Below are 10679 nucleotides of genomic sequence, written 5' to 3'. Positions count from 1 at the left end.
GGGTGTGTGGCGGGAAGTGGGTAAGCCCCACTGAAACTGGCCCTGGGCCCCCCCACCAGGACTGCTGCGGCCCCACTCCGGCAGGCTAACAAGACGTCGGGAGACAATGTGGAAACAGAGATGGCAGGCTCCTGCAGGGCACGTGACTCTGCCATGCAGGTCCTCCACCCTGAGGGCAGCACAGCCACTGCGCTGCCGGGACGGGTGCGTGCTGGGCCACACCCCTCCGTGTTGGCACCCTGGAAACATCTGCTCGGGGCCCCTCCTCCCGCAGGCACCGAAGAGCTTCTTCTTACCTGAGGCAACAACGGTGCTTGCCCACAGTGTGTTCTCTATGCCGAGACTTTCGTGCACAGGCGGGTCAACCTCCTCCGACGGCTGCTGCTGAGACGTGTGCCCCAAGCCCGTCCAGCCGGCCACAGGCGTCGCACGCCGGGCCGGGAGGGCGCGGAGTGGGGGCTGGCGGGGAGCAGAGCTGGCGAGTGGAGCGCGCACAGTCACCAGTGGGACCCAGGGCCTGAAACTCGTGCCGGCAAGTGCGGGCATGCCGGGACCCAGGAGGAGGCGTGGGGAGGAGACTGCAGGCCGCCTCCACAGGGTGCTCTCGTGCTCTCCTCTGTCTCCCTCTGGTGAGCCCACACACCCTCTGGCAAATTAATAATGACAAAAAAGTAGAATGCCATTATCAGTCCATTATTTTAGTGTTTATTTAATGTAAGTGAAATGACTGGGACCGTCCATGAAGGCACTGCAGCACGTCAGGAGGACAGGCCAAGTTCGCGGTTTCACAGCACGCCAGCCCTTGGGGAGGGGGGGAGCAGGGGCGCATCTCAGACCGCCCCACCGTCTCCACGCATAGGGTTCGCGCTCTCCTGCTGGGAAAAGGCTACCTCCTCACTCAGGAGGGGAACCCTGCTGTGTGATTCTCACAAACATGCACATACTGCATTCCTCTTTAAACTGCCTTGCTGTTACCTTGGGTACTTGTCATTAGAAATTCAACTACATGACCATGGTCTGGGTCTTGGATCCAGTGGCTTAAAACTCATACGGGCTGTGTGTGCGCCCAAGAACCCAGGAAGAGGGTGGAGAACGAGCTGCGACGAGGCCATCCCCCAGGGGTGATTTCTCACCCCCTCACCGGCTCTTCCTGTCTCTTCTGTGCACACACATGCCCTACAGGGGAAATCTCTAAAAAAATAAATAATGATTTCAAGTCAGGCAACAAGTCACTGACTATGTGCTGACATCAACCGCGGCCACAGGGCAACTCAGCAGCAGTGCCCCCCAGCTAGTCCTGCCCTTTCTCGCTAAGGTGCACTGAGAGAGAAGTGCTCCATCTGACCTCTGTGACTGTCCCTGCTTCCGCTGGGTCAGAGCCTGTACCGGCTCACGAGAGCACTGCTAGACAGACAGCCACGAGGCCCACTGCCCTGTGTGGGAGGGTGCCATGGCGCACGGCCTCCCTGGCAAGAGCTGAAACTCCTGCTCACAGTCCTGAATGCGGGGAGAACTGCTGAGGGTGCTTGTCCTCCCACTCCCTCCTGTCGTGGAAACGCACATGTAACCTAGAACAAAACAAAGGGCCGGCCACTGCATGGTGGTCAGGGCAGCTGGCCCTCACGTGGCGGACTGCACAGGGCACAGTGCACAGCCGGACCAGGCACCTTGAAGAGACAGGCTGGGTGCGTGGGAGCCTGCGCGAGACCCAGGAGGAGAGTGAGGGGAGCAGGGGCTGTGGCAGGGCCCCGCCCGTGGGCGCTTTCTCACTCTGCCCTCCCTCCCTCTGGCAAGCAATGTACCTTCTCACAAATTGCGAAAAACAGAAAAGCAGGTGCTCCACTCACACACCCTTGGTTAAAGACGTGTGCCTACTGTGTGCCCTAATCTGCCATAAGGAAGCATGTGCCTACTGTGCGCCCTGGTCCACTGAAGGAAGCGTGTGCCTACTGTGCGTCCGGGTCCACCGTAAGGAAGCATGTCTAGTATATACGCTGTTCTAGCATACAAGGATGTGCCTACTGTGTGCACTACCCCACTGTAAAGGAACATACCTACTGTGTGCAAATTCCAGAGTATGGCTGAATACGGTTTCTGTGGCCACACACAAATGCTTTTAATCTTACAGACCCTTAGGAATTACTTCTTAGAATGAGTTTATGATATAAAATATGTCATACTTTGTCACATTTATTAGCTTAGCTTACCAAAGTCTACAGATAATTAAATGGCTGGATATGCAAAATAGCAAGACAATGTATTTTTCATTGGAAAATCTGGGTACTTTATTATTTAACATAATATTAAAAAGTAAACTATTCTAGCCTAAATTGGCCGCTGCGTTCCCAAATCTGGAGCCCTCTGGATAAGCCCAAATGGGACCTAGGCTGGGCTTTTTCAGATACACTGCCAAGCTGGTCACTAAACTGCAGCTGACCATGCCGGTCACAGCTGGGTGGAGAGCCCACGTCCGGGCTGTCTGTGCGGCTCCTTCCCGCTTGCCCGTGGAGCCCCTCGCTGACCTCACAACGTCTCCGTCTGATGTCGTCTTCCTGGCACACGTCACTGTCTGTCCCGCCCCACACTCCCTGTGCACCGCGTGGCTCGCCGTGGTCTCTCGGAAGCCATCTTCCGGGAGGCTGTCCGATTTAAATCGCCCGCCCTTTGTCTAAATAAACTGTTGAATTTTGGCCTGTCCAAGTGTGTCTTAACAGTAACTGTGCATGTTTATGGAGAAACATGAGAGGAAGAGTCAGCAGGACAGCTGTGCTTCCATCAGGACCGCAGAGCTACAAACGCCGGCCTTCAATCATTCCCTTTCTGTTTCTTCTCTCTTCTTTTTTTTTTTCTGCCACAGGGCACAAGTGCTCACTGGAGAGAGACGGTGAGAGGGAAAGTGAGAACCCCCCGCTGCGGGGTGGCCACACCTCAGTCCCTGCTCTTCCGTTCTCCCCTTGGGACGTTGGGCACGCACGCACACACACCCAGCATGAGTGTCACAGTGCAGGTCGGGCACTCGAACTGTGGTCAGCCATGTGGGGGCCCAGCATCTTAACCGCACACCAGGTGCTGGCCCCCGTCTCACCTCCATATAGCTCACGTGATGCTGCCAGAACATTCACAAATACCAGCCACAACCGGAATCAGAGTCCGCTCCTGCCCAGTGGCTGACAGCTATCCACAGCCTTTAGAGTACTTATGAATATTCGAGCAAGTCCCTCCTGCCTAAAATGCTGCTTTTGTTCTTCCAGGGAACACACCAGGCAGGGGCTCAGACTCCCTTTGCTCGTAACTAAAGTAGCGCTGTTGAAGACAGGCAAACTGTCCAACTCCCAAATGCGAAGTCCAGGGAAGGTGAGCTTCCCCTTGGAGTTTTACGATTCTGTAGAACAAAAAGATGAACTTGTGCAGGATGGGAGCGAAGCCTCTATGACCAGACTATCTGCATCACGTTTGGGCAGAGCTGAGATGTCTGTGTGTCTAACTGCAGTGGAGACAGAAGCGTGGGCACGGCCTCACCCTCCCTCCTCCGCAGGTCCCCACAGCACACCCTGGTCGCTGTGCCCATGAGCCGGCACTCTCGGGGCAGATGACGCATCCCCCAGAGCCCTGAGCTACCCTCAGGGCGTCACCACAGGGCTGGCAGGTGTAGTGTGGGTGGGCCCCTGCATGGAACAGGCCTCATGTGGCCAGCGAGAGAGCAGACCACAGAGCACTCGCAGCTCGACCTCTGACTGCCACAGGCATCTGCAGGGCTGAGTGTCTAGGCCCACAGAAGGCTCCACGAGGGTGCTGTGTGCCACGCATGCTGGGTCTTCGCAGTGGGATGTGAGGTCCTCATGCCTGCAGGTGCCACCAGCACCAGTGCCCACACTCTCCGCAGCGTGGGTGTCTCCACGGCATCCGTGAGCAGACGGTGGAAGAGCTGTGTACTCATGCCCCTCTGGCAGCCCCCACACATGCGAGTGAGGGCTCCCCGGCTTAGTCACAGACTGTGGGCTGGCACTCCCGCTGCGCCTGTGCTCTTCCACAGCCACGCGGCCACGTCAGGGTTTCCGTTGCCAACGCGAGGACCGGCCGAGGAGCACATGACACCCTAGCCTCCTCCCATCCTGTAACCGCAATGGACTCGACGGGTGGGACGTGCTCCTAGAATCGGGAAGGTGCTCTGAAGCCAGTCCTTCACCAGCTCTCCGGACACAGTGCAGACTGGGAGGGCGGGAAAGGAGTTCTCTCTGAATCCCTTCTCCTGTGGGCTCCTTCTCCTGAAGGCTATACAGTGTGAGAGGCTTAAGCTGCTTTGGGGAGGAGAATGCGAATGTTATCGTTTCAAGCTGTTTTCTCAATAGTGTGCCCTATTTAACAATTGACAGAGATCTGCGTTTTACAAGAAGGAATTTTGACTGGAAAAACCACAGACAACAATACCTGTGCAATCGTTTGCAAAAGAAAGCTCAGCAGAAAGCGCATCACAGCAAAGCCCCAGGTGACATCAGCAGCCCTGGATGAGATGCCACCCCAAAGAGGTGGAGGTTCCAGCCCATCTTCCAAGAGAATGCCCAAGGCCTGGGCAGCCAGCGGGGCGAATGGTATGAAGGGCATCGCCGAGACACTGAAGAACAGAGGCCGTCACACGCAAGCTGAGCAGTGGCTCGGACATCCTCGCGGGTGAGCAGAGGGCAGACCGTGCCCACACAGCATGGGCCCCACGTGCAAGACTGTGCGTGGCAGCGGGCTCACCGTGTGCCCTGCTGCCACGGAACCTTCCCTTGCTCTCTCACTTAACGAGCAAGGATGTTCTGCTGACAGAGATGTGCCGTCGCTGCCGTGCACTACAAAGGGGAAGTGGTTATCACGTCGAAGCGACGTTCGGTGGGTAAACACTAAACTGAATTCCACCATCTAGCTACAAAACTAGTTATCTAACACGTCTTTCTCCTTCTTCCTTTCTGAAAAATGCACACAAAGATTTTTTATTTAAAATAACCTAGAACTCAGGATCATCAGATGGCATACTGGTCACGTAGCTGGACTCCCAGGTAGGTGACTGTGGTTCGAGTCCCAGTGGCTTAAAACTCATACTGGGGGGACCAGCAGTTAGTGTAATGGCTAAGTCGCTGAACTCCTATGTAGTCGACTGTGGTTCGAGTTCTGGACCCAGTGGCTTAAACTCATGCTGGGCACATGTGCGTACATGCCCAAGATCCCGAGAGGAGAATGGAGGAGAAGGGATTGCACCATGGCCATCCTCCCTGGGGGGTGATTTCTCACTTTCTATCTCTCCATCTCTCTCTCTTTCTGGTGAGCACACATGCTCTATAGCAAAAAAGGCTCAAAAACAAACAAACAAACAAACAAAAACACCTCATGCTGGGCCCACGTGAGTGTGCCCAAAATCCCAAAAGGCTTCTCCTTTGGGATTGGGATTGCAGCATGGCCATTGCCTCTTGGGGTGAGTGGGGCAGGGGTGATTTCTTGCTTTCTTTCTCTGTCTCTCTGTGTCTCTCCAGTGAACACATGAACCCTATAGCAAAAATCTCACTTAACAAAATAAATAAGATAAATAATCTAGAACTCAAGACTGCGATACTTAAAACAAGGAAAACAAAACCCTATTAGAAGCTTCAATAAAGGTGACGAAGGAGCGTTATGTGAATTACACCAAGGTCCTGCAATAACCCATACATGTCTAGGTATGCAAATGACCACGCAAGCCGGAAGTCTCTGTCTTTCTCTCGTTAATAACCTCCCATGGCACCGCCTCAGCATGAGCGCTGGGTGAGGTCCCGCACCCCCGGCCCGCACGGTGCGCAAGCAGTGCTAGGCGGGCGGCTGCGCTAGGCGGGTGGCTGTCCCCACAGGCCTATGTGCCAGCCCACTCAGGAACGTGTGCTAAGACTCGAGGACCCAAAGACTGTGCCAGTCTGGCTGCGTTCTGCCCTAGAAAATTGAGCTCTGCCTCTGTGCTGGTGTAGACGACCTCATCTCCATCCCTGCTCTGATGGGACGGCCCCATCTCTGTCCCTACCCTGATCAGGATGACTCCTTCTCTGTCCTGCCAGGACAGGGACAATCCAACCTCTGTGCCAGAATCTGTGAAGGTGACATAAATCACAACCAGGCTGAAGGCAAAGATGGAACTAGCCCTCTGGAGAATAGAGGACTCGCGACAGCCCTGCCGGACAGAAGAGATGTTTTGAAGAAGGCTTCAGAGCCAGGATCAGCAACGTCTTTACAGGACAAGTTGTGTGTGTAGTGTCAGAAGGTAAAGGAAGGCCAGTGTGGGGTGGCGCAGACAGCAGGATAGCCTGGGAGCTGGCACTGTGCGGAAGGCCCCAGGCCAGCCCCGGCCCGCTGAGCACCTGGGGAGATGCTAGCTGACTGGGAGGCTGCAGCAGGAGGGTCCTAATATAGCAGCACCCTGTCACAACTGCTGCTCTCCCCCACCCCTCCGCTCTCCTCGGTCACAATAGAGTGGGGGACAGAAGGCAGAGAAGGCAGGGGACATCTGTGAGCAGGAACCAAGGCCCACACGGGAGGGCGCCAGACTGCAGCCAGGCTTCCTGCTGCTCACAGAGCACGCGGCAGGGCTGTAGCTGAGCGGGGCACAAAGTCTCGGCGTGCAGGCAGCACCTGCGGGCATCAGGGCTGGGCCACGCCTGCTCCTCAGGTTGGTGACCAAGGATGAAGGCTGAGGGACACTCCTGGAACTGCCCACAGGCATGAGAGCTGGAAGCAGGGAGTCACAGGGCACTCTCAGCTGGAGGTCCAGGTAGGTCTGGCGTGACCTGCCCACAAAGGTGGCTCCTCTCCAAGGGGTGTCTGGGAGGATAGCTAGACTCACAGCAGAGGCCAAGGTAGGAGGGGCAGAGGGACACAGTGCCCAGAGGTGCTGTCCCAACCCCAAGAGCCCCCAGCAGCTTCATATCCTAGAACCGTGTGCGTAACCAGAAGGGTGAGGGGCATCCCACGGAGCGGACTCGGGCTGAAGGAGGACGGGCCACAAGGAGCCACGCCGGCTCTCACAGAGCAGGGCAGCCCTTGCTGTGTGCCCTGCCACACATCATGATGCCCAAGCCCTGGATTCGGACAGAGGTATTGGTGGGAACTGCTCCGCGGTGCCCTGTCTGACAGGCTGTCAGACACCTGCACTTCCTGAGAGCTCTGTGCCTGGAGGCCTACCTGGGGATGACCAGGAGGTGCACCTGTAGGGGACCTGAAAGAGGCCAGGCGGCAGGTGCTCAGAGGATGGGGTCTTGTCTGACATGTCTGCAGCTTTGCTCTTAAGAGCACATAAGAGGGACCAGCAGCTAGCGTAATGGCTATGTTGCTGGACTCCCATGTAGTTGACCGTGGTTCGCGCCGTGGCTTAAATGCTCTGATGGGACGGCCCCATCTCTGTCCCTACCCTGATCAGGATGACTCCTTCTCTGTCCTGCCAGGACAGGGACAATCCAACCTCTGTGCCAGAATCTGTGAAGGTGACATAAATCACAACCAGGCTGAAGGCAAAGATGGAACTAGCCCTCTGGAGAATAGAGGACTCGCGACAGCCCTGCCGGACAGAAGAGATGTTTTGAAGAAGGCTTCAGAGCCAGGATCAGCAACGTCTTTACAGGACAAGTTGTGTGTGTAGTGTCAGAAGGTAAAGGAAGGCCAGTGTGGGGTGGCGCAGACAGCAGGATAGCCTGGGAGCTGGCACTGTGCGGAAGGCCCCAGGCCAGCCCCGGCCCGCTGAGCACCTGGGGAGATGCTAGCTGACTGGGAGGCTGCAGCAGGAGGGTCCTAATATAGCAGCACCCTGTCACAACTGCTGCTCTCCCCCACCCCTCCGCTCTCCTCGGTCACAATAGAGTGGGGGACAGAAGGCAGAGAAGGCAGGGGACATCTGTGAGCAGGAACCAAGGCCCACACGGGAGGGCGCCAGACTGCAGCCAGGCTTCCTGCTGCTCACAGAGCACGCGGCAGGGCTGTAGCTGAGCGGGGCACAAAGTCTCGGCGTGCAGGCAGCACCTGCGGGCATCAGGGCTGGGCCACGCCTGCTCCTCAGGTTGGTGACCAAGGATGAAGGCTGAGGGACACTCCTGGAACTGCCCACAGGCATGAGAGCTGGAAGCAGGGAGTCACAGGGCACTCTCAGCTGGAGGTCCAGGTAGGTCTGGCGTGACCTGCCCACAAAGGTGGCTCCTCTCCAAGGGGTGTCTGGGAGGATAGCTAGACTCACAGCAGAGGCCAAGGTAGGAGGGGCAGAGGGACACAGTGCCCAGAGGTGCTGTCCCAACCCCAAGAGCCCCCAGCAGCTTCATATCCTAGAACCGTGTGCGTAACCAGAAGGGTGAGGGGCATCCCACGGAGCGGACTCGGGCTGAAGGAGGACGGGCCACAAGGAGCCACGCCGGCTCTCACAGAGCAGGGCAGCCCTTGCTGTGTGCCCTGCCACACATCATGGTGCCCAAGCCCTGGATTCGGACAGAGGTATTGGTGGGAACTGCTCCGCGGTGCCCTGTCTGACAGGCTGTCAGACACCTGTACTTCCTGAGAGCTCTGTGCCTGGAGGCCTACCTGGGGATGACCAGGAGGTGCACCTGTAGGGGACCTGAAAGAGGCCAGGCGGCAGGTGCTCAGAGGATGGGGTCTTGTCTGACATGTCTGCAGCTTTGCTCTTAAGAGCACATAAGAGGGACCAGCAGCTAGTGTAATGGCTATGTTGCTGGACTCCCATGTAGTTGACCGTGGTTCGCACCGTGGCTTAAACTCACGCTGGGTGCGTGTGCGTGCATGTGTGTCCATGATCCCAAGAGGAGAATGGAGGAGATTGAAGGGATTGTGGCGTGTCCATCCCCCCTGGGGGGTGATTTCTCACTTTCTGTCTGTCTCTGTCTGTCTGGCGAGCACACGTGCCCTATAGCAAAAACCTCTTCAAAAAAAAAAAAAAAGAGCACTCTAAGAAAAATCAAGACTTAAAAGAATGTAGGGCCAGCCCGGTGTCCAAAGTTGGGGAGCCAGATCCCATAAGGCTGAACGTGGTTCAAATCAGCCCCAACAGCTTGAAAAGCCCACGAGGCATGTGTGTGTCCTTGCCCGAGTCCTGACGGGGCGGAGAAATGGGGGAGAAGGGGCTGTGTGATCACACCCCACGGGGGCTCTCACTCTCCCCACACCGACTGGTTCATGCGTCCGAAGGGCAGGCCTCAACAGTATGACATCCGGGAACGTGACGTGAGGAGAGTGTCTCGAGCAACGTTCACAATGAACACTCTGTGAGACGAGACTGCAACACCACGGCCTTCGCAGCGCTCCAGGCCACGGTCTAACGCCGAATGACAAGGGCCTCACCTCACTGACTCAGAGTACCTCAGGGGAGGAGCACCTCACCTCTGCAAACGTGCCGAACACCCAGAACCACCGTGTTGAGCACAGCCCAGAGAAACCCTTGATAGGGGAATGCAGGAACTGGAAATGTTCTAGCAGGCTTCACTTTCTAGTTCAAAACTCCTGCGTGGGTTTATTCTTGGTTGGCATGTTCTCTGAGAATAAAGGCTGTTACCTTTACCACGCACACACGAGTAGGAGTCCACGGGACGAGACCGACTCACCCTGGTGAACGTGCCTTCAAAGCTGTGGATGTCCAGTTGTGGCTTCTGGGCATAAACGTATGCACTGATCGAAAAAAGGTCCTGGAACACAGATCACTGAGATTAGCCTCAACGGCAAAATTAAATTAGTGGGGACTTTCCATTCGCTAATTAATTCTGTCTGCGTGTCATTCACCAAGAGTGCTCGCTGGCCCCGTGGTCCCTGTGAGGTCACTGAGGGAGGGCGGAGGGCCTGAAGACCAGGGTCGGGCTCAGCAGGGCTGGCAGTGTCTCCCGGCTGGAGCAGACCCTGTGCTGTAATGGCAGTGTGCACCAAAACCTCAGGCAAAATGCCATTTATTTCTTCTATTGCCAGAGTGTAGGCACTCACCAGAGAATGATGGGGGACGCCCCCCAAATAGGGCGTGCTCATGTTCTCCACTTCTCCAACCTGCTGGAATTTCAGGCAAGCACACACATGTGCATGGCATGTTTTTCAAGACTGGCCAGGATGTGACCCAAGGTCAGCCATGTGGGAACTGGCTCCTCTAACTAAGGCATAGGGCCGGCCGGAGAGTGAAGTCTGGACGCGGCCATGATGACCTGTGCTCCAAAGAAAGGAAGGCGGGGACGGGGCTTACTGCCCTCTGCCTCATGCCGGTACTGCCACCCACCACTGTGCGGGGCGCGGGCACATGCAGGACCAGTGCCTCCACGGTGCTGCCTGTCCAGCTCCTCTGCTCCAGTCAGGACGGAGCTAAGGATACACTCTACCTCCTGAGGGCTGTCAGGGCTAGCGTAAGCCACTGGGCAGCCCCGCGTAACTAAAACCACTCAATCTGAGACTGAAAAAGAGTCCTCGAGCAAAAATCGCGTAATATGAATGGAAGATTCAATCAACCATCTGATAAAAACTAATGCAATTAATGGGAGAAAGAGTAATGACGGAAAAGGAGGGCAGGCCAGACTCCAGCCCCGCTGAGAGCATGCAGAGGAGATGCCTGGATGAAGGCAGAGGGAGGGGCCCAGGGCCCGGCAAATGAGGGCCGCACCGCCTTCTCAGCAGGGAGACGCTCCTGGGCGCTGGGCCGGCCACCACCCCCC

At 56.6% G+C, this 10679-nt stretch overlaps 1 protein-coding gene across 1 annotated transcript in view; it reads right to left on the bottom strand.

Moving 5' to 3' along the window:
* The window catches only part of LOC102501492 (putative phospholipid-transporting ATPase IIB), a gene marked incomplete at both ends in the record, with an annotated part of 192556 nt that overhangs the window by 107380 nt on the left and 74497 nt on the right, over nt 1-10679 (bottom strand). The window contains 1 exon segment of the mRNA XM_014586915.1: nt 9597-9677. Within this exon segment, the coding sequence (XP_014442401.1) occupies nt 9597-9677 (81 nt within the window).

The sequence above is a fragment of the Tupaia chinensis genome, unplaced genomic scaffold (assembly GCF_000334495.1).
Source record: "Tupaia chinensis unplaced genomic scaffold, TupChi_1.0 Scaffold000166_1, whole genome shotgun sequence".
In the NCBI taxonomy this organism is placed as follows: Eukaryota; Metazoa; Chordata; class Mammalia; order Scandentia; family Tupaiidae; genus Tupaia; species Tupaia belangeri.
The sequence above is the reverse complement of the archived record's forward strand: the minus strand, read 5'-3'. Positions and strand labels throughout refer to the sequence as shown.